The 27,903-nt window shown below is 43.8% G+C and overlaps 1 protein-coding gene across 4 annotated transcripts in view; it reads right to left on the bottom strand.

Annotated features, from left to right (window-relative positions):
• Nucleotides 1–25,003, bottom strand: part of ZFAND5 (zinc finger AN1-type containing 5) — a 54,971-nt gene extending 29,968 nt beyond the window's left edge. The window contains exons 1-4 of one of the 4 annotated variants that reach the window (XM_033924588.1): nt 24,431–25,003; nt 22,252–22,338; nt 20,625–20,782; nt 9,105–9,216 (exon numbers count right to left, since the gene is read on the bottom strand). In XM_033924588.1, coding sequence (XP_033780479.1) covers nt 9,105–9,216; nt 20,625–20,775 — 263 coding nt within the window. In that variant the 5' untranslated portion in view covers nt 20,776–20,782; nt 22,252–22,338; nt 24,431–25,003. Of the gene's footprint in view, nt 1–9,104; nt 9,217–20,624; nt 20,783–22,251; nt 22,339–24,430 lie in introns of those variants that run through there. The other 3 variants (XM_033924596.1, XM_033924579.1, XM_033924571.1) reach the window with 3 other exon arrangements.
• Nucleotides 25,004–27,903: the final 2,900 nt, after the last annotated feature.

The following is a 27,903-nucleotide window of genomic DNA, read 5'->3' as shown; positions in this document are numbered from 1 at the left end:
TCAAGTCCAGGCTCACACCCCCTTTGCTTCTATGGAAAGGGGGTGTAAGAACATAGCAAGGAGGCATAGGCTCTCTGAACAAACAAACGATTTGTTGGTTTGAACAAGGATTACTTACTATTTCTATAGCACTCCCTGGTGTACAGAATCATGAAGGAGACAGACCCTGTTTGAAGGAGCTTACAATCTTGTTGGAGGAGTGTTCACGAAAGACAGGTTAGGAAGAAAAAGGCAGGGGAGTGGCATATGTTAAAGATCATATTAAAAAGTCACACAACCGAATAATCTACAAGGTAAGGAAGAAGCACAGAGTAAATCTGGAAAGAGGGAATGGAAAATGTATATATATTCAGACAGAAGTGGACAGATTTAATAGACATTCAAAATATAGCTGTAAAAAAAAAAGGGGAAACAATTTTAATATGCCAGATGTTAATTGGGGTACCTCTATTGCAAGGTCTTAGAAGCAGGGAGATTCTGTATTCTCTACAACTGTTCTGGCAGCTAGCAATGCAACCCACGCAGGACAGGTCCATATTGGACTTGGTGCTTACCAAAAACAGGGGAAAAGTGTTTCTGATGTTATCGTGGGTGATCTAGAATCCAGTAATCATAATGTAGAGTGGTTTAATATTAAGAAAGTTTAGAGAGGGCTCATTCGAAAGTAAAAGCAGATGGGAGATTATGTCAAGGAGTTGTTGTCTAGTTGGGAACATCCAGAAGAAGTAGGAAAACAGTGGGCAAAACTAAAAGGAGCTATTGTAAGGGCACTAAACCATTTTGTAAAGAAAGTAAGAGGAAAAGAAGGCCACTTTGGTTCTCAAAAGCAGTAGCTGAAAAAGAGGTTAGCTTTAATAAAATACAAAAGATCACAAGACAGGAAGACAGCCAAATAAGAACATAAGCAGTGCCTCTGCTGGGGCACACCATAAGTCCATCGTGCCCAGCAGTCCGCTCATGCGGTGGCCCATCAGGTCCAGGACCTGTATAGTAATCTATATCTATACCCTTTTCCTTTAGGAAATCATCCAGTCCCTTCTTGAACCCCAATACCATACTCTGGCCTATCACACCCTCTGGAAGTGCATTCCAGATGTCCACCACCCTTTGAAAAAGTTAAGCAGCTGGTCGAGTAGTCAGAAAAGCAAAGATGCAAATGGACGAAAAAATAGCCAACACAGTAAAATGAGGAGGGAGGCATAACTTTTTCTTTTAAGATATTAGTGATAGGAGAAAATGCAAAAGTGACATTGTGAGATTCAAAGGTGAAGGGTGGAAATATGTAGAAACTGATGTAAGGCTGAAATGCTTAACAAATATTTGTTACCACAGCTGAAGCACCAGGAGCAGGACCACAGAAGAAAAATGCAAATAGGGCTGGAGGTGTGGTAGACACTGAATGATTTCAAGAGGACTGTGTTCGTGAGGAACTAGCTAAATAAAATGTAGACAAAGCAACAGGGATGGATATTTTACATCAGGAGGATACTAAAAAGAACCTAGGGAAGTTCTGGCCGCTCTGCTGGCTGACCTATTCAATGCTTTTTTAGAGTTGAGACTGGTACTGGAAGAGGTATGGAACTACAGGCTTGTTAAGTCTGACAAATTTGGCAAGTAAATTAATAGAAACACAACCCCCCCCCCCAAGAGAATAGCGAAGTTCCCGGAACCCAGTGGAATAGTGAATCCATATTGCCTCGGCTCTTGTAGAGACAGGTCTTGTCAAACAAATCTGATCAATTTCTTTGACTAGGTGACAAGAGAAATAGATAGAGGGAGAGCGCTAAATGTCCTGCATTTAAGATTTTAGCAAAGTGTTTCAGTATTCTACACAGGTGTTTAATAACTTGAGTGCCCTTGGTACAGGCCCCAAAGTGACTGGGTCAGGAACCAGTTGAGTGGAAGATGAGAGGGTAGTCGTCAATGGAGATTGCTCTGAGAAAAGGTATGTTATCATTGGCGTGTCTCAAGGTTTGGTTCTTGGGCCTTTCTTTTCAACATTTTTTTGGAAGCGATACTGCTGAAGGGCTGTATGGAAAGAGCTTCTTCTTTGCAGAGGATACCAAAATCTACAACAGATTTGACACACCTAATGATATGACTAACATGAGAAAAGACCTAGTAAAGCTTGACGAATGATCTGAAATTTGGCATCCAAGACTTAACGCTAAGAATTGCAAGGTCATGCATTTGGACTGCAAAAACATGAGGGAATGGTACACTTTAGGGGGTGAAGAACCTTTTGTGCATGAAGAGGATGACTTGGGTACGATAGTATGCGATAATGTGGCCAAACAGGTTGAAAAGGCAATGGCAAAAGCTAGAAGGATGCTTGGGTGCATAGGGAGAGGAATGGCCAGTAGGAAAAAGGAGATACTGATACCCCTGTATAAGACTGGAAAGACCCGATTTAGAATGGTGTACAATCCTGGAGACCACTCCTTCAAAGATATAAACAGGATGGAATCAGTCCAGAGGAAGGCTACTAAAATGGCCAGTGAGTGGTCTTCAGCATAAGGCAAACAGAGACAGACTTAAAGATCTCTGGAGGAAAGACGAGAGGGGAGATATGATAGAGATGTTTAAAATACCTACATGGCACAAATGTGTATCTCTTTCAATTGAACGAAAGCTCTGGAATGAGGAGGCAAAGAATGAAGGTAAAAGGGGATAGATTCAAAAGTAACCTCAGAAAATACTTTTTCACGGAAAAGGTAGTGAATGACTGGAATGATCTCCCAGTGGAGGTAGTGGAGACAAAGTATCTTAATTCAAGACAGCTTGAGATAAGTACATTGGATCTTTAAGGGAGAGGAAGGGATAGTGTATGGCAAGGTTGGGCAGACTAGATTAAAAAAAAAAATGAAGGCAGATAAAGATATATGGCCTATGTCTCAGAATGTCTCTAGCATTGCTTAAAAGCTCACAGTTCGAGAAGATTAATATGGAGAGTTTGCTCGTGAAACCATATTCCGAGCGTGGAGGCTGTCCAGATTGAATTCCCCATCCTAACATCGAAACATCTGTGATTAGAAGTTTGATAATGAGGAGGTTGAATAGTAAGATATCAAGTAAGGGTGCAAGGAATCATCCACCATTGAAAGGATTATCAGAAGTCCAAGGTGACTTGGACTGAAGCAGACAGATGTCTCATAGGTTGAGACCACTGGGGTGACCATGTAGGGTGACATGTACAGTGGACACAGCATCTGATGTGCAGTTGAATGAAAGGTTGGAAATTCACCTGTGTCAAAATCATTGCTGTGGTAGAAACAACAACAACAACAACAAAAAAAACACTCAACCCTGAAAGTCCAAGAGAGCTTCTATGAACTCTAGTATCCAAAATGGCCAGTAGATGTGACATTTGTTAGTTGACGGCAAACTGTAGCAGCTCCAGTAGATAAACTGTCGAGTCGATTGCTTGCTGAGCTAGTAGTGAATCCTTCATCAACTAGTCATCCAAATAGGAACTACTGGCCCCCCCCCCCAATGAGCAAAGGGATTCTGCTACTACCACAAAGGAATTTTGTGAAGACACAAGGGGCTGAAACCAGATTTAGGGTACGACCTTGTATTGAAAAGTGTTGAAATCCAATGCAAAAGCAAAAATACTTTCTATGAGCAGGTAAGATGGATATGTGTGTAGGCTTCTTTTGAAATTCAGAGCGCAAAGCCAAATTGTCCTTTTCTAATAAAAGATAGAAGGATTCCCAGAGAGACCATACAGAACTTCTCCTTCAACAAGTATTTGTTAAGGTCTTGGAGACCTAGAAGTGGTTGACGACCTCTGGTCTCTTGGTATCAATACTTGAAATAGAACCCCCAGCCACTCTCCTGCAGAACAGGTTCTACTACGTTTAGCTTGAGAAAAGCTTAGGAGTTCCTGATGAAAGAGGTCTTCCGGAAGGATCTGAAAGACAACTTTTGGTAGTTTTCTTAGAAGCAGAGAGGATGTAGCCTTGAGCTACAACTCTATGTACTAATTAGTCTGATGCGATTCATTGCTGGTAAAAATTAATCTGAGTCAGCAATGGTCTCTAGAAAGGAGTCAAAAGCATGACTGTTTGGACTAAGACCAAAAGGTTGTGATTTCTGCAGTCCTTTGCCCTGAGTGGGACTTTTAGTAGCAGGTCTATAAGGGGAAGTCTTCTGATTGTAGTGACATTTAGTGTTGTACTATGAAGGTCTGGATGAGGCAGAATATCTTCTGGATGAAAAATGAAGGTCTTTGGTTTTAGATAAGAGTTGTCATGTGTTTGATTTTTTTTCTCCAAATGTATGTCATCTCCCTTGCAAGGTACATTGGAAAGGCGAACCTGAACTGAAGTTTCCAGGTCTAAGACTCGAAGCCAAGCCAACATGTGCATTGCAATGGCTACTGTAGATGTTTGGGAAAGGCATCAAAAGCTACACTAGCTATGAACTTTCTAACAGTGGACAGGTTTTTAGATATTTGTTGAAAATTTGCCTGGGAGAAAGAACTAACAATTGTTTTAAGAAATATTTAAAAATAAGTGGACGTTTTAAAAGCTGGTAGGCCATAATTCTGTGGGGTTTTTTAAAATCTTTATTCATTTTCAAACTTTCATCAAGTGTACAAATATCAAAACAGTAACAATGTATACATCACTTGATATTTTTACTATTATATCTTATAATACAAATATTTAAACCTCACCCCACCCTCACCCATCCCAAAATATCCTCCCCCTCCCTATAATAACTGATGTATACTACAAAAGAACAATAGCGTTTAATCATTACAAAAGGATGTTAATGGTTCCCAAATTTTAATAAATTTCTTATAATTTCCATGTTGTATAGCTAATTCTGTTAATATATGACTGGAATATGCTCTTGCCTAAACAGTAATGTTCTGGTTTCTGTCTAGATGAGCAGAAGTGTAAAATTGAGTTGTATGAACACTTCAGGGCAGATTCTACAACTAGTGAATGGTGCTGCAGTTGAATTCTAACAAATCCTGGACATATTTGAATTCTGTACATTGGTATCTATTTTCCTAGGACCTATTTGGATTGATAGGGAGTCTCCTAGTTTCTATATCTTTCATGACTGTGTATGGGTACCTTAACGCACTTATTTGGTAGTGCTTCAAAAATCAAGGAGTTCAATAAGTTCAAAGCAAGGTTCCTCCTCAAGTTTCTATTTTGAGGGGCAAAACTTGCCCCTCCAATCTTATAAAGCCAGTAAGAGATACTGGTTTTATACTACTGGCTTATATACTCTGGTGGACATGTGCGGTGAGGAAGTGGTGAAGATCATAAAGATTCGAGTATTCTAGCATCACTTCACTTGAGGACTTCCAATTAGGTTAATCAGTGAAAAAGCATCAAGATGAGCGTGAACTGTGCATCAAGGCGAGGCAAGAGAATGCCACCGATGTGTCGAGTGAGACCATGCCAACTTCGATGCTAGACACGAAGTAGGAATACATGACTTTGTCCTCTATCAATGCTTTGATGTATCCTCAGGCTGGGCTGAGGCAGGCATGGAAGACTGCCTGTGAAGACAGTCTACAGTACCGTATTTTCGCGGATATAACGCGCGCGTTATACGTGATTTTACGTACCGCGCATACCCCTCGCGCGTTATATGCCTGAGCGCGGTATACAAAAGTTTTTAAACATAGTTCCCACCCCGCCCGACGCCCGATTCACCCCCCCAGCAGGACCGCTCGCACCCCCACCCCGAACGACCGCTCGCACGCGCTCCCACCCGCACCCGCATCCACGATCGGAGCAAGAGGGAGCCCAAGCCCTCTTGCCCGGCCGACTCCCCGACGTCCGATACATCCCCCCCCCCCGGCAGGACCACTCGCACCCTCACCCCGAAGGACCGCCGACTCCCCAACAATATCGGGCCAGGAGGGAGCCCAAACCCTCCTGGCCACGGCGACCCCCTAACCCCACCCCGCACTACATTACGGGCAGGAGGGATCCCAGGCCCTCCTGCCCTCGACGCAAACCCCCTCCCCCCAACGACCGCCCCCCCCCAAGAACCTCCGCCCGTCCCCCAGCCGACCCGCGACCCCCCTGGCCGACCCCCACGACACCCCCACCCGCCTTCCCCGTACTTTGTGTAGTTGGGCCAGAAGGGAGCCCAAACCCTCCTGGCCACGGCGACCCCCTAACCCCACCCCGCACTACATTACGGGCAGGAGGGATCCCAGGCCCTCCTGCCCTCGACGCAAACCCCCCTCCCTCCAACGACCGCCCCCCCCAAGAACCTCCGACCGACCCGCGACCCCCCTGGCCGACCCCCCCACCCCCCTTCCCCGTACCTTTGGAAGTTGGCCGGACAGACGGGAGCCAAACCCGCCTGTCCGGCAGGCAGCCAACGAAGGAATGAGGCCGGATTGGCCCATCCGTCCTAAAGCTCCGCCTACTGGTGGGGCCTAAGGCGCGTGGGCCAATCAGAATAGGCCCTGGAGCCTTAGGTCCCACCTGGGGGCGCGGCCTGAGGCACATGGGCCAAACCCGACCATGTGTCTCAGGCCGCGCCCCCAGGTGGGACCTAAGGCTCCAGGGCCTATTCTGATTGGCCCACGCGCCTTAGGCCCCACCAGTAGGCGGAGCTTTAGGACGGATGGGCCAATCCGGCCTCATTCCTTCGTTGGCTGCCTGCCGGACAGGCGGGTTTGGCTCCCGTCTGTCCGGCCAACTTCCAAAGGTACGGGGAAGGGGGGTGGGGGGGTCGGCCAGGGGGGTCGCGGGTCGGTCGGAGGTTCTTGGGGGGGGGCGGTCGTTGGAGGGAGGGGGGTTTGCGTCGAGGGCAGGAGGGCCTGGGATCCCTCCTGCCTGTAATGTAGTGCGGGGTGGGGTTAGGGGGTCGCCGTGGCCAGGAGGGTTTGGGCTCCCTTCTGGCCCAACTACACAAAGTACGGGGAAGGCGGGTGGGGGTGTCGTGGGGGTCGGCCAGGGGGGTCGCGGGTCGGCTGGGGGACGGGCGGAGGTTCTTGGGGGGGGGGCGGTCGTTGGGGGGAGGGGGTTTGCGTCGAGGGCAGGAGGGCCTGGGATCCCTCCTGCCCGTAATGTAGTGCGGGGTGGGGTTAGGGGGTCGCCGTGGCCAGGAGGATTTGGGCTCCCTCCTGGCCCAATATTGTCGGGGAGTCGGCGGTCCTTCGGGGTGGGGGTGCGAGTGGTCCTGCCGAGGGGGGAGAAGAATCGGACGTCGAGGGGGGGCATCAGGCTTTCAGGATGGGGACAGGACTTCAAGGGGGGACAGGCAGATCTTCCAGGGGGACAGGCAGACCTTCAAGGGGGACAGGACTTCAAGGGGGGACAGGCAGACCTTCAAGGGGGGACAGGCAGACCTTCAAGGGGGGACAGGACTTCAAGGGGGACAGGCACGGAGAGGCGGGGCAGTGCACCGAAAGTCAGGGCGGGTGAACGGTGAGTCGGGGCAACCAGAGGAGAGTCGGGGCAGTGCACCGAAAGTCAGGGTGAGTCGGGGCAACCAGAGGAGAGTCGGGGCAGTGCACCGAAAGTCAGGGTGAGTCGGGGCAACCAGATGAGAGTCGGGGGGGGCGAAAGGAGAGTCGGGGTGGCCAGAGGAGAGTCGGGGAGAGCGAAAGGAGAGTCGGGGTGGCCAGAGGAGAGTCGGGCAGCATGCGCGTTATATGCCTGAGCGCGGTATAGAAAAGTTTTTGTACATATTATCGTGATTTCTGCGCGCTATACCCCTGTGCGCGTTTTACAATGGTGCGCGTTATATCCGCGAAAATACGGTAGTCCTGAAAGCTCTTCTCTGAACATGGCCTGATCTCCCCTCCTGGTGAATTGGTGCTGGTACCAGGACATTGGCATGGGAGCAGTCTACTGTACGAGTTGGTGTGACATGGTTGATGTTAAGATACGCCTTCGAGGTGACATCTGGTGGTAGTAGCAGAATCCCTTCGAGGAGTCATCTGGTTGTCGACGCTTACTGTGCGTCATCGACACTTGGGAGGATGCGATATTATGCCTAGAAGGCGAAGAATGTTTGTGCTTCTTAGCTGCCTTACATGCTACATTTTTGATACAAGACACCAATGAAAATTATGTAGTCTCGATGCAGCGTCATGCTGATGTCAATACTGGAGTCACAGCGTTGGGTTCTGAATCACTTGCCATGTTTGAAGTCAATGTGGACAGTACCAAAAAGTTTTCTGAACTGAAGTTTGAATGCTTTCAGTGACCTTTTGCAGAGACACCAATTATGTGGGTCAGGGCCTGAAACAGTCCAGTTACAAATCGAAAGCATTTCTTAAAGCTGCTTAGTACTGTCTTTGTCATGGAGGGGAATGGCCCACACAAAAGTCAAATGGCTCAATGGCCTGGGAAGCTCAAGTAAATAGTATCCTGAAAACGATAGATGCTTCCAGGAAGAAAAGGAAAAAAAAAAAAAAAAAAGGGGGGGTTGAAATAGCCCCAAGGCCAAAAACAAATTAGTTGACAAAATTAAACCTAAGCCAGTAGGTTACAGGGACATGGTAAAACAGATGAAAGAGGAAAAATAAAATAAAATTACAAAATACAAAAAGTTAGATGTCCTGAACAGAACACTGAAAGACAGTCTCTTGAGCTCTACAGAAAATGAAGAACTGCAGGTCCCGCAAGCCAACATCAAGCGGGAAGGCACCAGCACTCTTAGATTTAAAGAAACAGTGCACTTGGTAGTATCCATATTGGGTTCTGTGGACGTCCTCACCCACATGTGAGAATATTATGCCAGCTTATCCTCCAAGAACTACCTTTTCAACAGTAATCCAATGCAAGTTTGCCATTGTACCTGAATGCATTTCATTCTCTGGAGGGCTCTCAATCTAAATTTGCACCCAATGCATGGAGGATTAGGTAACTTGCCCAAAGTCACAAGGAACTGCAGTAGGATCTGAACCTGCTTCCCACATTCTCAGGCTACTGCTCTAAACATTAGGTTACTCCACCACTCTTGTAAGGGATAAACCTACTAGCCCTTTGTGATAACAACTGTAACTTCCCATTTGGTGTGCATTATCTAGACACTACAGACTTCCAAAGCCTCACTAGTTTTCAATAAATTTCTACCTCTTAGAGAGAGAGAAATTCACTATACCTTACCTTGATTTGTCAGATGTGCTGCCAGCAGCACCACCTTCACAGTTTAAGCTAGCTTCTACTCTCTGCACAGATGAAGGATCTGAGGTAGGGCTGTTTGAACCACTGGCTGTTCCTATGTAGTAGGAAATTAAAAAACTATTTACTTACACTGCATTATATATCTCTGCATTTGTTTTATGTCATCAATATGAACTGGCTAAATAAATGTATCTTCTGAAGCAGCTAAAAAGTTCAGTTTAATATCCAAGAATGTGGCATTAAACCCTTTAAACAAATATAGCTAGTTGGTGGATTTGGAGATAGAGGTGGCACTGTAATCTTCAAGTTTAAGCAAGCAAATATTTATGTCTAACTATAAATTGTCTCCATACTCTCGAAGAAAACAAATCCTACCCCAAGACAAAAATAAAGAAGATGTTCTCTTTATGGAGTTAGAATTAAGAATGGCCAACATCTTATATCTCCAAAAGAATTCCCAGCCAATAAGGTGCATAGTAGTCTTCTGTTCTTCATTTTAAAGAACTTGGTATACCCTAATCAGGCTTTCAACAACTATAACCACCAACTATGAGATCTATTGTTTAGCCTTGGCTGTGTTAAAGAGCATGCTAATTTACCATAGTCCATAAGGTAGAAGGGAAAAATGTTTTAAAAGTAGGCTTTCCTGGGAGTAAATTTTGTCCAATACTACTTACTGATTTACAGCCTGAAATTAATTGTGTAGTATGTAATTAAGTTGTATACATTAGGAAGATAAAACTGGCATGTATACAACTGACCTCCCTCTAAGTTCTGTATAAAAAATAAAAGGAGGGGGAGGGTTAAAGGGGTACAAAATGCAGCTGGAAGGTATATATTATAGAATGATATGGTGACAAATTTGTCCCTGTCCCCATGAGTTGTCAGTGTCACTGTCCCTGCCCCATTTCTGTAAGATCCGCACAAGCCTTGAGCACTTATGATTTTAAAGTTTTTGAAGCTTGTGCAGATGAGGGTGGAACTTGTAGGAATGGGGCAGAGACAGGGGGGGAAAAAACCAAACACAAAAACAAAAAACAACCCAAAAAACTCATGGGGATGGGACAGGAAAATGAGTTCCCAAGGGGACAGGGGGAAAAAAAAAATTGTCCCCATGTCAATCTCTAGTATATATTATATTGTCTTCTTCAATTTTACTGGCATCAATTTCAGATCAAAAGACAATTGGCAATAGTTTCTAACCCCTCTATGAACAAACACCGGCATTTAATTATTATAATAAAGAGACTTTCAGTGTGGGCTAATCATGAATTCTTAACTTGTAAAGCCCCAGGTAGCAAACTTATAGGCGACAAGCACCAGACAGAATAGCCTAAATAAGTCCTGCCTCGTACATCATAGAGTCCTTTAGAGAATAGTATATAATCAAAATGCAAAACAGCAAACGCTCAGAGTATGTGCAGAGAAGGGGGGGGAAGAAAACGATTCAAAAACACCGTCACCTTGCTATACAAGTTCAAAAATCATCGACAATGATGGGAGAGGAGGGTATGCTCATTTTTGATCAGCTTCAAAGCAAGTATGGTATCTCCAATGGGACTACTTTGCAAATCTACAAGTTTGTCATTTTTTTTTTTTGAGGGCTCAGGGTTGGGATTCTAGATCACCAATACAGGGTGGAACACCTTGAGAATTTGTGGTTTTTATTGCAGAAGGTTCCTTGCCCTATCTCTGTACCATATCAATACTGGAGGGGACACAATGTATTTCAGTTTCCATTTATGAAAAAATCGGAAGGGGATCTTGGAAGGACTCTTAACCTCTAGGGAGTGGGGAAGTGTATAAGGCATCCTCTTGTTCACTAGTTCAGAATGCATATAAAGGTTCCGATTCGCTGGTACTATACACCTGAACGATTGAATAGAATGTACCCCCCAAGTTTCCAATCAGTGCTGGAGATATAGTACTTTTGTGGGTACCTTCCTGCATATTTGGTGGGACTGTCTGGTCTTGAGACCCTTTTGGAGGAGAGTGGTCCATACATTAACAGGTCTGGTGTGAAAACTAGTGGCAGCCACATCAATTGGTTGCTTGTTGGGTTTGTATACCATTAGGGAATATAAATAGCACATCAAACTTCTTTGTATAGGTTTGGCAGCTGCTAAATGCTTAATAGCGAAATGTTGGAAAAGCAGCGCTGCTCCTTCACATGATGAGTGACTCAATAGGCTAGTGTCCTTGAATGGAAATCTCTGTAACAAAGCAGCATCACTACTATGCGTCTCAGGTGTCCACTTGGACTAAGTTGAGGGATAAAATTGGCTGTTTAGATCTTAGTCAATGCGTTCCGCTATCCTGTTGGGCATGGGAAGGGGTGGGGGAAGGGAGGGGGGATTAGGGTTGATTTTATGGTGGCAGGGGTTTAGCTTATTTGTTTTGGAACAAAGGAATGTTTACACTTTGTAATGTTGTACCTGTGTATTCTACTTGGTTTGTATCTTCTATTGAAAGAGCTATTGGAGGTGTGTTGTATATTGTATTCTATTAAAACAAAACCCCCCAATAAAAACCTTTAAAGTTTAAAATCATTGACAATGCAAAAACATTATAAAAATTGGCCAAAAGTATAGTCCAAATCACATAGGGTTCCTGTCACGGATCGACAGAACTCAGTTTTGATGTCTTCGTCAGGAGCTCAGACAGCAAATCAAATCCCGTGAGAGAGTATAACTGTAAAACGTTTTTTCAGAAGCGTCAAAGGACAATGAACTCTGATCTAAAAAGGCAAAAACTCCAGGTCCTGGCGCAATCCACCCAGAGCTGGAGGGAAAGAAATAAATGGCGGCTAGGGCTTTTGAAGATGCCCTGGAGCTCCCACAGATGCAACGCACTAAAAAAAGTCAAGACGTAGAATGTGGAAAATCACTATGGAAACAAATGAACCATTGAACAGTTGAAAAAAGGAGGCAATTGAAAAAGGAAATCTGCTGTCCAAAAACTAGAATGAAAATAGGAAAAGTAAAAGTAAATAATTAGGAATAAGAATAAAAAGGATAAAAAAAAAACGAAATGAAAAATAAACTGGAAAAGCAATTATAATTATGTATATAATATATTTTGTATGTAAGAGCTTTTTTTTTTTTTTTTCTTCCCCCCCCCCCTCCAGAAGACACCTCAAAAGAGGAATAAAGGAAAAAACTTCTGAAGGGGAAAACACTTCAATAGGGAGAAAACAAACCAGGGAAAGATATTAAATCCATATCAGCCTGAAAAACATTTGTCCACATTTTCATTTAATGCCACAGGAGAAGCAGCCCTTAGATGAAAAATCCAAAAGTTTTCCCTCTAACAGATAAGAGGTTTTATCTCCATTAAAGGTGGCAGGTATTGTTCCAGAACACAACATTTAAGGTCAGAAAATTTGTGATGTTGAATATTGTGGGAGACCATAGGAGCAGTGTGTTTCCCAGTTTTCAGACAGCTCCGATGTTCAATAAGTCTGATTTTTATAGCACGAGACATGCAACTCACATAAATTAATCCCTATAAGGACCCCTATAAGTTTCCTGCCTGGGGCTTTACAAGTTAAGAATTAATTATTAGCCCATACTCAAAGTCTCTATTATAAAGGACGCCGGTGTTTGTTCATAGAGGGGTTAGAAATTGCCAATTGTCTTTTGGTGTGTTACTAGTATTTTTGGCAATTGTTTTGGGGTGGTTTTGTAGCATCAATTTCAGATCCCATCTCACTACTGATACATTTTGAGCTCTGAAAATATTGCTTTATCTTTCGTTGAATATAGGCTGGTTAAAACTAGTTCTCCATCTATTACCCAATGAGCTGAGATAGCAATTGAAAGCCTACTTTCAGAATGCTATTACTAAAGCTCCATAAGAAAGTTGTAGCCCTCTCACAGAGGCCTTATTAGAAGTCTGTCGTCTGCAACTAGGATATTTTATGGATGTTTCACTATTTTAGTATGTTGTGCCATATGATTGGTAATTAAATGCACCAGAATGCCTGCTAGATCATAAAAAATATCACATTACCACCAGTTCAAATATAAGACATTATTAGTACACTATTTTACAGAGTACTGTTTTGGTAATTTAGTGAAAATCTAATATTCTACTCATACCAAGCTCTGGATGATATAACTGGACATGTAGATTTAAGCTTTTGATTAAGCTTTTCCCCTTCTCACAGAAGTGAAACACAATCTTTGTAAATTGATACATTAGGTTCCATTACCTTATAAATCTTCATTCTAGGAGAGAGGAACATCAGTCTTGAACACTTGGGGTTCTGTTCCCAAACCCATGAGATCTGGTGTAGAAAGCCTCCTTAAGAACTTTTTCTGTTCTGCCTCCCAACCCTGTGGACTTGTGGTTCTCCAGTTCGTATCAAAGCAAATACATACATAGCCTTATAAGGGGGGAAAAAAATGTATACTAGGGAGAGGGCCAGGAGACTTCCCTGTAAACTGGACTGTTCAATATACCATTTAATGAACGCAAAAATACAATAATTTAACATGGTAAACACAAGGTGGAGCCAACATACCTGAATGCAACTTGAACAGTTCTGCAGCTTGAGACTCCCATATTTTTCCCTGAAGAGAGATCTTCCCCTTTTAGTACGTGCTTGACCTAGGAAATGCTTGACTGATGATACGAATAACCCAGATATCTGGCAATGCATACTTGTCTGAGGCAGAAAGCAGGCCAAGTTGAATGCATGACAGGGCAGGCTTAAAGCCTGAAGTGCCTCTCTCACTTGTATGACGATTATCATGGTAACCTAAGCAATCATTTTGGGTAAGAGGTCCAGTTTTGAAACACTTGGGAGGTACAAAAGCAGACCCTCTGTATCAAGGATGGGGCAGACAGGCTTGCTAACAATGATGAGGATCCAAATAGGGAACCCATTTGTGTGCCGCTAAATCCTCCCTGTAGAATCTTTGGAAGGTATTGAGGATGACCCACAATCACCCTAAAAATTTCATCAGGTGGAACTGCTCTAGACTCTGCTCGAGTAACACTTCTAGTGGAATGTGCTCTTAGTGAAATGGGAGACTGTTTCCCCACTGGCAATATAACAACAAAAATAGCCTTACTGGGTCAGACCAAGGAGTAGCAACCCTTACTGGCCAAAACCCAAGGAGTAGCAACATTCTATGCTATCAATCAAGGGCAAGAAGTGGCTTCCTCCATGTCTCTTTCAATAACAGACTATCGTCTTTTCCTCCGAGCTGATGAAATGACCATGTAAATCCACCTGGAAATGGATGCCTTAGAAGCCAGTCTTCCCAGTCAGCTATTCGTTCAAATAAACAGATGCTCTGAAAGTTAAGTCATGAGTCACCTCTAGATATCATAGAAGCACTCTTCTTATATCCAGAAGTTTCAACCTTGTGACACTCCTGTGGGGCTGAATGCTTGAAGCCATACCTCCTAGTTGACATGAAAACTTTAAACTACCTTTGGCAAAAATGAAAGCACCGTACACAACAAAACCCCAGCCTCTGAAATTCAGAGAAACTGTTCTCTGCAGGACAACGCCTGCAGCTCCAAGACCATTCTTGCCAAGTTAATCGGCACTAAAAAGGCTGTTCATTAGGATCACCTTCTCCAAAGACCTGTACAGAACTCTGCAGAGTGCCCGCAAAACTAGATTGAGATTCCACTCATTGGCAGAAGGGGGGAGGGAAGAGGGAGCAGCCGCAATACTGCCTTCAAGAATCTGGCCAAATCAATGTACTGTATTTTTCGCTCCATAAGACACTTTTTTCCCCAAAAAAATAGGTCAAAGAGTGGGTGCTTCTTATGGAGCGAATACAATTTTTTAAACACACCTCCGCCTGCCACCTTTTTTAAAATGCTCTCACGCAGATCTGCCAACTCCTGTTCCTCCAAAGAACCCCAGGAGTACAACGAAGGCGCAGAAACCCAAGATGATAACGAGCAGTGCCTGATGAAAGGGAGAAAGTGCCATTGCAGCAACCTGTAGAGCTGCAGATACTCCCTCAGGTCCAGCTGTGCAGAACTGCCCGGGGGGGGGGGGGGGGGGGGAAGATGAGCGCAAGTTCTGCGCTGCCATTTTTCATACGTGCAAAACAGAATTCTAGAGCGTGCTTATGCCTCTCTCAGGTATATTTTGCTGGTATGTGCTCCCAGCTGGAAACATCGCCGCGCACTGCACAAGCGTCTCCTCTTGCCCACAACCGACGTGGCCGCCGAGCCCTCGGTCTTCTCCTTTATGGTGACTGCCCAGTTATAACAGTGGGGGATTGGGTGGGGCGCCTGGTAATTGCGACTCCCGGAATAGCTGAGGCCGGATCACTAAGGTGCAGGGGGCAGCCCGGGCCCCTATTTGGGCAGCACAGCAGCTTCGGCCTCGGGCTGTTTATGGAAATCTAAGCAACAGCTGCTTCCTTCCGCATGGGCCCAGGGCTGTCACGCTTAGGGTTCGGGGTCTTTGCATGAACAGGTAACATGGAGCATAATGATGGCTATTACAGAATATTATATATATATTTTTGTGTATAGGGCCCGGGGAATAGAGCAAGCTTCCATCAAATATCCATCAGCAGAATAATTTATGGAGTTTTAAAAAAATTAATGAAGCAGCATCATTTTTTTTGTCACATGAAGTATTGTATTTGAATTTGGTCACTATTTTCCTTTTACTGTTTGTCGCAGGGGGGGGGGGGGGACAGGGTGCAGAGCCTGGTATATATTAGTACACAATTTGGTTCAGAATGTTTTTTTTCTTGTTTTCCTACTCTAAATCTAGAGTGCATCTTATTTTGGGAGAAATTGTGTATTTCAAGTGATGTACTAAGTTAATATGTTGTTACTTTCTGTGCACTTGATGTAAAATATAAAATGAAGAAAAAAAAAACCCAATGTACCGCCAAGTTCCCTTAGTCTTTACCAGCAGAAAAGCCCTGCAATCTGCACCTTAAGCAAACCAACTGCAAGAATCTTGTTAAGACCCTCTGAGGAATTTGACAACCCTGGAGCATGTACAAGCTTCAAATCCCGGTGAGAGCACTAGCCCTGAAATTTCCTCCAGGTCTTTGCATAAACTGATAGGGTTGTCTGCTTCCTAGATCTAAAGGAGATTAGCTATCACAATATTCGAGTAACCCTTCTTTACTAGGGCTGTGCACTCTGAGAGCCATGCTATAAGACCAACGCGCTCTGTGCCTCCAGGGCAACTGGGCCCAGACAAAGATTGTCCAATGATAGGGTAGCTCTGTCCCTCTGCAGATTCACTATATCTGCATACCACAGCTCAGCCAATCTGGGGTGACTAGAACTACAAGACCTGGGTGCGTGCTTATTCTTCTCAGAACTTGGCTTATCATTGGCCACAGAAAAAACAAAAGCAATCCCTGCTCAGACCACGGTTGTATTAGCGTGTCCACACCAGCAGTGCCTGGCTTACATCCAAGGCAGAAGAGCCAGTCGATCTTGTTGGCCACTGAAACCATCAAATTGAAAGTTGGATGCCCCCAGCATTTCACTATGCAGTTGTCCGCTATCTGGGAAAGTGACCACTCTCCTGGATCCAAGCTCTGACAACAGAAGATCTGCTTGCATGTTGTCCGCTACTGCTATTTGCGCTGCTAATAGAGCTAAATGTGTGTCTGCCCACTGGAACAGCAACTGAACTTTCAGTCTTGAGAGCACTCTTGGTGCCTCCCTGTCTGTTTACATAAGCAACTGCCGTGGCATTGTCCAAAAAAACTCAAACCCTCAGACTGCCCAGCTTCTTTGAGAGAGATCGCCAGCGCTAGCAGCACCAGCCCCTCAGCTCCAACTTGTTTATGGACCACTTTGCCTGCCTCAGAGACCAGGCACCCTTTGCAGTAGGCTCCCCAGCCGTAAAAGCTGGCATCTGTCATTAGAATTATTCACGAGAAGTCTGCAAATGGCATTTCCCTGGAAAGAGCTTGAGGTTTCAACTAGAGAACGACAAGGGACAAATTTTCTTCTTACCCGCGGGAACTTATTTTCCCTTCCCCAGTAAGTTTTTTATTTTCCTGTCCCATTCCTTTTAAGCTCTTTCCTCATCTGCACAAGCCTCAAACACCTTTTCCAAGGAATCCATCATCTGAGGTAACCAGTGGGATAACAGTTCTGGAGAGGCTGCAAGTGTGCTCTGGTCCAGGAAACTACTTCCATTATAGAAACCACTGACCCCAGGACCTGCAGATAGCTCCGACAGCATGGCACTGCCATGGCCAGCATTTCTGATCTGAAGCATGAGCTTTTTCTCCATTGTGCTTCCGACAGGGAGACTCAGCCCTTCGCCATGTCAAAGCAAATACCTGGGTACCCCAGGGACTATGTTGGTTCTTCAGAGGTTGATGACCCAGCCCAGGAGATGCAATAGCTGGACTACTTCTGCCACTGCTGTCTTTCCCTCGTCCTGTGACAGGGTTCGGATCAACCAGCCAATCATCCAAGTAAGGATACACTTGTATTCCTGACATCCTTGAGCAGGCCACCACAACTAACATCACCTTGGTAAAGGTGCGAGGCTCTAATCCAAACAGGAGAGCTGAGAACTGGAAATGTTGCTCTGGAACATGGAAACTCAATATGGGGATATGAAGATTGAACACTGTCAGACCAACCATATGGTTTCCATCCACAAATGTGGCACTGAGGGTAGAACTGACGGACTTTAGATCCAGAATCAGCCTCTAATCTTCTGAGCCTCTCTTGGGCATGATGAAGTATATGGAGTATCTGCCCGAGTCAGATTCCCTGCCTGACACAGGCTCTATGGCTGTCAGATCTTAAGAGTTAATTCAATGTTGCTTGGACCAACAGCCTTTTCTGGTCTCCCTGCTGGCCAGTCCACAAATAAGTTGTTTTTTGTTTTTGGGGGGGAAGTGGTCAAAAATACTCAGATTTCTGTAGCCCACCCGAATAATTCCAGAACCCAGTGGTCTGAAGAAATCTGCTCCCAGTACTCTGCCAACCTTCTATCTGTGGAGGTTTGGCCACTGACTTATTGTTGCTTCTCAGAAGCAGAGGAGAAACGGGAGATAAAGGCCATATAATGCCTCCAAACCGCTGTTGGGAGCTCCGCTAAACCCTCTGGGTGGAAGGTCTTCCTATATTTTGGTGAAAGCACCAGGAGCCACAAAAATTACAGCAACCAGACCCCCAAGAAGGTCTTTGGTCTGGAATAGGCAAACTGGATGGGCCATTTGGCCTTTATCTGCCATCATGTTTTTATGGAATCTGGTAAGGACTTAGGCTGACAATCCGTCACACATGACATTAGATCATAAAGTCCCTTACTGAAGAGCAACTGTCCCTTGAACGGTATTCTGCTCAACACTGCTTTGGATGTGGAATCACCAGCCCACTGTCTAATCCAAAGCATTCTACAGGCTGAAATAGTATAGGCAGAAATTTTACTCAGGACACTAAACAGGTCATATAGTTTGTCTGCATGTAGTTAACCCCTACCAGAAGAAATTGGAGGTAAACATCTTCATTCTCTTCTGGCGAGCAACATACCTTGGAATAGCAGGCAGGCGTGCACGCCACACAAGACGTTGCCACTATTTTTAAACCTAAAGTTGAACCCTCAAATTGTCTTCTCAGGACAAAATCTCTCACTCCAACATATCCTTCAGGACCATGCTTCCTTTACTGTCCACTTTGTGACCTGCACCACTAGGGAAGCTACCTTCGGTAGCACATACTACTGCTGAAACTTGGCATCCATTAGGTAGAGTTTTGTCATAGCTCTATCTACCCTAAAAGGCACTGCTCGGGCATCTCAAAATTTGTCAGCATCTTGATGTCAAGATGAAAGAAAGAAAGCAGGTTGTTTATGCTTTCATGCTGCTCTTAAGCAAGCACTGCAGGTGCACCAGCTGCACCTCCCGTAGCGCTTCTGTGACAGTTTTAGAACCAGCACACTACTGGATACTCCCAGGAGGTCCAGGAATGCTCCCGTCATGGCTGGGACCCTTTGTCTCCCAGTCCCACTTCGAGACAAAGTAATAACGTCCAGATCCTCATTCTCCCAGTCCTCACCTGACTGATCTGTGTCTAGCATCTGGGTACTCTTTGGAGGAATTGCTTCCATCAGGTGGAACGATCCAGGGTGAAACATCTGAAGCGTTTCCTGCCCAGAATATCCAGAAGGACCTATCAGGGGCTCCTTTGGTGCCTTCAGGATCTTACCGGCACATGTGCGACTGCACTTCGCCAAGGACACAAGATCCTGGTTCCAGGCCCCAAAGCAAACTTCTGCCCCAAGAATCTTTCCTCCTGCGATTCCTATAGCTCTTGAAGGGGCTAAACTAGTGGTTTCCGCTACCCTGTGGCACATGGATGCTTCTCAGCCGGCCTGCCAGAGCAAGTCTGGCATGAATCCAAAGAATCCTGGCCAGAGCCCATCCAACCCGACTTCAACCAAAGTAGAGGTGTTTTGAGGTTTAAAAAAAAAAAAAAAAAAAAACAACAACAGGAAATTAAAGATAGCAGCCGTGATATCGAATCTAAAGCCAAAAACCAGTTCGTAAAGCTAAGCTTGGGGGAGGGGGGGAAATGGATTTAGGGGAGGTGACCTATAATCTAACCCCCCCCCCCCCCCAATTTTCTCCATAGGCTGCAATAGCCGGTACTCACTGTGCCATGCTGGTTTTGGAAACTGCTTAGTTGGAACTATAGCAAACGGAAGATTGCCGCCTTACACAGGTTAAAAATGTCCAGATGCCTACTCCTTCGGGCTGCCAGGTCACATGGATAACTCTACCTCAGACACCCTCCCTTCCCCCCCACACACACACTGGGCAGTGCTCCACCTTTGGGAAGGGGGAGGGGTTGTGGAGAAAAGGGCCAAAATGCAAGTACCCAACCCAGGTCCCCAGACTGCCACAGGGCTGCTCTACCTGTGCTCAAACTCTGGACAAAACCTGTAGGGTTCTTGTTGTAATACACTCTGAATTAAAAAATAGCGGAAGACTAATTAAAGGAACCGGTCCTAAGCCTCAAAACAGTCTGTGAAGGCTGGCTAGATAGGTGCCCTATGAAAAAAGGCTGCCTGCTAGTTATGGATCTCTGAAACTGGTGTCCGCTACAGCACTTAAAAGCCTCCAACTGGATTATAAAAGCCCTGATAAAAATAAGAATGAACACGAGCAGAGCAAGACTCCTATCTCGTGTGTAGACAGAACTGGAGAGAAAAAGCACAGCCCACAAGGTTAGGAGGCAGAGCAGAAAACACTGTTAAGGAGGCTCTTTACACCAGATCTCATTGATTGGGAACAGAATCCCACATGTTCAAGACTGATGGGCCTCTCACCCTAGAATGGGCATTAATGATCAATTCTTTAAGGTCAAACTGGTCAAGCAAACAAGGCTCAGTGGCACAATCCATATACAAAACCTGTATTTTCAGTTATGTCTTTTCCCAAACTTCTATGATGTAGGTGAAGATGAAAGACATCAATCTAGTGCATCAGCTGACTTCTTAGCATACTTTGCCAAATAGTAACTTACCCATTGGGCTGATTCTGCCACTATTCTGTTGCCTCTGAAGATGTTCTTTATAGCAAACCGAGCACATTCCATTTGTCCTAGGATTCCCATAAAATCCACATCCTGTATTACAAAGCATAGGCCCTGGAGTCTGGTTCGTCTCTTGAGCCATACTGGTACTATAAATAAAAAGGGGGGGGGGGGGAGAAATAATGCATTAGTGGCTGGCATATCACCAGAATCAATTGCTGACCTTGTTTTGTACAATACAGTCCTTGATATCGTAGAATGACATCATTTCTTTCTAGAGCAAGCAAACAGGCCACAGCTGTGTATTAAATGAGAACACTTCAGCTGTTAATATTGGTATTTTGTACACACCCACTCATTTCAGGCCTCTTAAAAACGAATCCCTTATTAAATCACTTATCACCTACCTAACAGCCACACACTAAAAGACCTAATTCACATGTAAAAGCGTAGCAAAAATCACCTATTTTATAATATGGTACTCCCAATACAGTAGGAAAACAATTTTGTTAACTTTTGACAGTCTAACTGCCTCATTTCCCCCTTCCCAAGAGAGGGAAAGGGATTCTATTGGGGCACTGATCACAAGCACAAAAAGACAAATAAAGCACTAGCCAATACTAATTTACATTCTTGTAAAAGAAATCTTGAATGTGCTTAGCTTGCAAAGGATTCCTTGAAGTTCATTTGTCTATAACCTAGACACCTGTGTTAAAATATATGAAGCACAAAGACAATGAAACTATTTGAAATAAAGGTTGGATCTGGCAATGCCTGAATCTTACACAAGAAGGGCTGGGAATACTGGGAAGTGGTACATTTTGACCTGTAGAAAGGAGGAATGGTAATTCTTCTGTTGTAGCCTCCACAACTACAACAGTTAACAGGTGCCCCACCAATCTTCTGTGCTCAAAATGGCATGTCTCAGTTGTACATTCTAATGTGGTAGGGTAGAGAGAGAAGTAGAACTCAGGCCAAATATCTTTGAAGATGTGTCTCAAAAGTTTCAGAGATCAGCTTTTCACTCTTAAGACTACAACACCTTCTACCCATATCAAGTTATACCACAACATTATTATAACAAAGGATGTTTCAAAAATGTGCTAATCAAATATTTGGCTGCCCGTTTCCTTGGAAGTAAAAGAACCCATGTCCTTGTAGGTCGAGGCTAAGAAAGCCTTAAAAAAATAATAATTATGTAAAGAACCATTATGTTCACAATTTTAAGATCAGATCAGACTAAATCTGTTTAATAGCAGAATTAGCCCCAAAAATGCAATGGGATCTTATCTAAAAGGTTTGTCCAAGAACCCATATCTACCAGCTCATGCATATCTACTACACTTTAAATACATTTGTGACAACTTAAGTTAATAGAAAAATTACAGGGTGAACTGTCTCCAACTTGTAAAAACCAAACAATTTACCCAATAAGAAGCGAAACCGATATTTTAATCTAGCTTCAGGATTTTACTAGAGTGATTTGTAATAGATATGTAAAACAAACAAACCGACAAAACACTAGAAGAGTATGTGCTATTAAATTGTTATGAAGAGAAGTTAGAATAGCAGCCTCCCTAATGTCTGACTGTGCCAAAAATAATTACTTCCCCCATACCTGTGCAAAGTTCACCACATCACCCCTGACTACATCACTTCCGGAAAGGGCAGTCATTAGCAATGAAGGTTAGGCTTCCTCTACCTGCTAATTTTAAAATGCCACATTCAATACTTGTTACCAGCTTAAAATTGGTAAACACTGTACAGTGTCATTTCATCCTAGTTTTCTGTACTGTACTACACCAAGTTACGCATTTGAGAATATTACAAGTTTTATGGCTTGTAGTACACATTAGCAGAAAAATAAAATTTCCTCGTTATTATAAGTCTTCATTATTGATGGAAGGCCACCTGTAATACCATCACATGTGCACTTGCTTAATATTTCTCTGAAGCCAAGGTCACATGGGTAGGTACATTAGCTTCTGCCTGTCACAAGGTTGCAATATGACAGGTTAAAACCACAGCCTGGGATACACAAAACCTTGTCAACAGGGGTCTCTGAAATCAGGTTCCATTTATAGTTCAGATATTGCCAACCACTAAAATATCCACCACTGAGAAGAGTAACCTGCAATGATTTATAAAGGAAAACCTAAAAACCAGCCTATAAACCAAGCATGGTAAACAAAAGGAAGTCTGTTCACTTAGTATGAAGAGACAGAACAGCTGTAAGTAAAATAAGGTTAAGATAAGGTGGCAGCTGTTAGAGGGCCTTTACACAAATTGTCACCGATTACTGTAAACTTATAGCAAGTGGGTTCTAAGATAATAGACCGATAATAGACCCTAATCTCTCAGAACATTTGGTTCCAATCAATGTTTTTAAAAACATTGTTTTGAAAGCTTGCTCTCTTTCTAAAGATTTCAAGTTTCAGCATAATAACTCATACTGTACTTCAAAACACATTGTACACTGGACAGACAAGTTAAACAAGTATGTTAAAGGCTCACAACTGTTTTACATACATAGCCAACCCTTCAAAGCTTATTGGCTAATAGTTTGCTGTACTATTATAGCTATTTCAGGTTTTGCCCACAATTGGAAATAATGTAATAGCACAAATGGTCACATCGAAACGTTCACGCCAAAACTACCTACTTGAATGGCATTCTTGTTTCAGTGGGAATGGAAAACAAGTCTGCTTAAAACCAGTTTGTGATAAGGTGAAACTGAAACAGGCATATTAACATCTTAGTCACCTTCACCGTACTCAAATAAAAAGAAAGAGAAAACAGGCAAACATACGTGGGCAAAAAGTCACTGGGGCTGTTGAAACCCCCTAAAATGGTGTGGAGGCAGACAAGCCAAGAGTGAACACGCTCTGGAAGGTAAAACGTGGCTCCAGTCCCAACCTAACAAAACAACAAAAAAAAAAACCCCAGCAAGTGCGGAACAAAGACAAGAGGACAGGAAAACGCTGCAGTAAGAAAAAAAGAGGGAAAAAAAAAAAGAGCCATGAAGTCTATAATTAGCAGTATAGTACTGATCTGGGAGCTAGGCAGTAACCGGCCGGCAGCGGGCTTCCCCCTCCCTTAGAACAAGGGCAACAGGCCTCAGGGAGCCCTTAAAAAAAAAAAACCACCGAGTCACGCCGAGAGAGGCCTCGGCGCCTCTTTCGCCCGAACTTGGGACCACCTCGCAGCAACCTCGTCATTAACCCTTCACCCCCCCTAATGCAACACAACTTAGTGAACCAAAAGCAGCGGGAGGAGAGAGAGGAAAAAAGAAAAACACCCCAACATCCCACCACCTTAGCCAGCAGCTCTTTGTTCTTTCTAGCCTTCCACCTCTCCCACCCCCATCGCACTCGCTTCCTGTTTGGCTAAAGAGGAAAAAGAAGCCGCCATCGGGCAGCGAGAGAACTGTCACAAAGCCTTTTTATTATTACTATCACAACAACCAGAGCCATCCATAACACCCATCCGGAGGGACTGGGTAGAACGGTATCGCAAATTATGTTTACAAGCCACCCGAGGAGGGGAGGGGGGCGTCTCCCCCCTCCTAAAAAGGAGCTCCAGGAAAAGGACGGCACATACCCCCTTAAAACGGCGGTAAATGCCTTTTGAGGGGGTGGGGTATTTACTAGAACGAAAACATATTTCCACACCCCCCCCCCCCACACACACACTCTCCCAACTAATAAAGGAATGAGACGCTTCATCACACTAAAAAAAAAATAAAATAATAACCTTCCCCCGCAATAAGATCCAGCGGAAAAGAAATAACAACTTACGTGCTTCAAGAGGTACAAAAATTTTTTTAAAAAAAGAAAATCAGGTTAATGCAAAATCAGAAGATCTCAAAGTTTAGGGGGGAGGGGGGAAATGCCTCGCCGACTGTGGATCTCTCGGGGGCCGACTCTGGGCCGCCGCTGGCTCCTTTGTTCCTGCGCCGAAGCTTCCTGGCGGCTTCCGCGCGCGCCAGCCTCTAGCCCGTAGACCCCCCGTGCGCAACCTCCGTAACAGCCTCGCTCAGGCCTTGCGAGCGCCGCTGACTGTATACCAACGTACGTGGATGAGCGAGGGGGAGGGGGGTGGTCAGAGAGAGAGAAAAGGAAATCCCGTTCCCTGGAGGCGGTTTATTCTTGCCCTGCGCCTCGCGCCGCTTCTTCTCTCTACGTCTCTCCCTTCGCGCTGACGATCTCGTGCTAATCCACTCTGGCTACTCGCCGCTCTTTTCAGCCTCCGTGGGACGCGCGGAGGGGTGGGACTCGGAGGGGCGAGCCGCGTAACGACGGCGAAACTCCCCGCCCACCGGCCCCTGAAGGGCCGTTCGAGCGCGCGGCGGCTACGTAGTACTCCACAGCGGTGACTGTGTGGTTCCAGATTCGTCTGACTTCTTCTTTCCCCTCCCCCCCCTCCTCCCTCCCAGCAACAGCAATGCTGCTCGCGGGAAACCCGGCAGCGTGAGGTTAAGAGTTCCCTCGGCGCGTCGTGGGAAAACGTGCATGCAACTGAGTGGTGCCGACTGGGGAGAGAGACTTTCCACATGACAAGCTAAGCCTCACAGCGAATTGAATTTGCTATTAGTAACATACAGTCAAGGACTGATAATTCTGTACTGTAGTTTTTCTTAGCAACATGGTGAACAAGGGCAGCCGGATTGATCCAGATTTTCTTCCTTGCACGAACCCCACATGGAAAAAAAGGATGAGCTCTAGCTATAACATCTATCCCCCCCCCCCCACACACACACACACACAATCTCGTCATAGACATAGACTGGGTTGCATCCTCTGGTCAGATCACTCTACCTCTTGTCCTTCAATCTTATCCTTATACATGGATAGTGCATCCACCAAGGGCACTAATAGAAAACCATGCAGGATAAATACTAAACCAATTGCAGGAGCTAATATACTAATTGCTTGTGTTAGATTGATTAATGTAAAAAAACTATAACTCCACAAGTCTAATATTCAAAATATAAAAATAAAAATAATAAAAAACAACAAAAAAGCTCAAATAAAATGTGAGCATACTCGAGTCGAAGGGAACACAGGGTTTTAGAGTATTCACAGCACTTGAATTGGATTTTAGTGATTATTATTCAACATCATTGCCAAGCTTCTGCCCCCATAAGTGACTTCATTAAAATCAGATAAGTAACGATAACCACAAGTACAGTATACAAGTAATTTATTGTTTATTTGTCTCACGGAGGGCAGTAAGAGGGACTCTCAAGAGTGCTATGATGGTCCCTCTCTACAACCATCGCTGGCATTTTATATGACACTGTTTGGTTGATGACTGAGCACTTTATAAATTTAATTTACAATTTAGTATGCTCACAGTATTTAGTACATTTTATTTGAGCTTTTTTGTTGTTTTTTATTATTTTTATTTTTATCTTTTGAATATTAGACTTGTGGAGTTTAGGATAAATACTACCCAATTTTGGACTAAAGTATCCAAATTATTAAACACATCTTTAAACAATCCAATTATAATGCTTGCTAACTGGGACAATGCAATTCAACAAAAATTAGATGCAATAGCCTCACTATGTCTTCATAACATAAGAAATGTCCGTCCTCACCCTGGTATTCTGAAAACTTAAAGGCAGAGAAACAAACTTGTTGAAGACTTGAGCGGCAATGGCAAAAAAAATAAAGTTGCCTACAAGAGCCCAAAACAGCCTGGATGGTTGCCATCAATAAATGTACTGTATATTAACCATAGCTAAAGCCAAAAAACCCTACTATGCTCAAGAAATAGAAAATAAAAACTTTTGTATAAAAAAACCCATTTTGCCATGACTGCACCTCCAGAATTAGGCCTATCTGGCATTAATTATCAACCAAATGTTCAACTACTAGCTGCCTTCTTAAACAAGATTAAAAAAGTACAAATAGAGGTTGACAATACAACCGCCACTGCAGCACCAAAGTAAACATCTGGAACACCTTCAAGCCTCTAACACCATCTGACACAGCCATACATCTAAAAAAAAAAAAATTGGCAAGCATTTTGCGGTAATCCTCAAGGACCACTACTTTCTACAATGTTATATAGCCTCTTCATGAGTTCCTTGGGTAAAATTAAATTCAATAACAATGAATGCATACTATCATATGCAGATGACATCCTCTTATTCATCCTGATCAAAAACAACACTAATGATATCTTCCTAAAAGTATTCTATGCCATAGACAAAATGCATACCTGGGTTACACTCAATAAACTCAAACTAAACACAACAAAAACCAAAATTCTCTTGTTTCAAAACGCTTTGCAGTCCCCACATCTGTTACGCTACCCTCAGGAACCTCTCTAAATAATGATAAAACCTCTAAGGTTCTTGGACATATACTCGACTCTGTCATACGAACCCCAAATTTCTAACCTATGGAAGAAAACCTTCTACAGCATGAGACAACTAAGACTAATCAGATCCTTCTTCCATGACTTACTTTGCTATACTGACACAGATGCTCATCCTATCCCAACTAGACTACTGTAACTCTCTCTATGCTGGCATAAACTTCATCCTTCTGCACAAACTCCAACTGATACAAAACACAGCAATAAGACTAATATTCAAACTGAAAAAATATGATTCCATCTCTTCTTATTACTGCAGGTTGCACTGGCTAGTGGCTACCCATTAATGCTCGCATAACCTTCAAACTATCATGCAATATTCAACATCTTATATGCAAACTTTGCAGAACCACTCATAAACCTTTTCACCAACTCCTGGTCTACCTCATCCAGAATACTTAAAACACTTAAATCGATCTTTCCCCCTCTCCGAAAGGCGTAAAACACATTCATGTATTTAATTTATTTCTCACCTACCTTGGCACCAAAACTTGGAACAACCTTCCAACAATCATCAAACCAGAACCTAACTATCCTGGATTTTGAAAGAAACTGAAGACTTTTCTTTTTGACAACATATTTACCAAAGATACTTAACACTTCATGCCCATCTGCAACAACCAATATTGTGTTTTATCACTCCAGATATCATATGAAAAAACAACCCCACATTCACACGCTTATCCAAATGAAACTCAAGCATATTGTACTTCTAATTAACTTAATTGTATTTCTAATGACAGCCCAATGTCTCTCTTCTGTTGAATTTATTACTCTACAACTTGGTACCTCCTGAATATACCTCATACTTGTAATTCTGAACTGTAATTCTCAACATAATGTGAAGTTCTTAACTTGAAAATTGCCTTGAATCTAGTTAGGC

Source organism: Geotrypetes seraphini, chromosome 1, assembly GCF_902459505.1.
Source record: "Geotrypetes seraphini chromosome 1, aGeoSer1.1, whole genome shotgun sequence".
Taxonomy (NCBI): domain Eukaryota; kingdom Metazoa; phylum Chordata; class Amphibia; order Gymnophiona; family Dermophiidae; genus Geotrypetes; species Geotrypetes seraphini.
The sequence above is the reverse complement of the archived record's forward strand: the minus strand, read 5'-3'. Positions and strand labels throughout refer to the sequence as shown.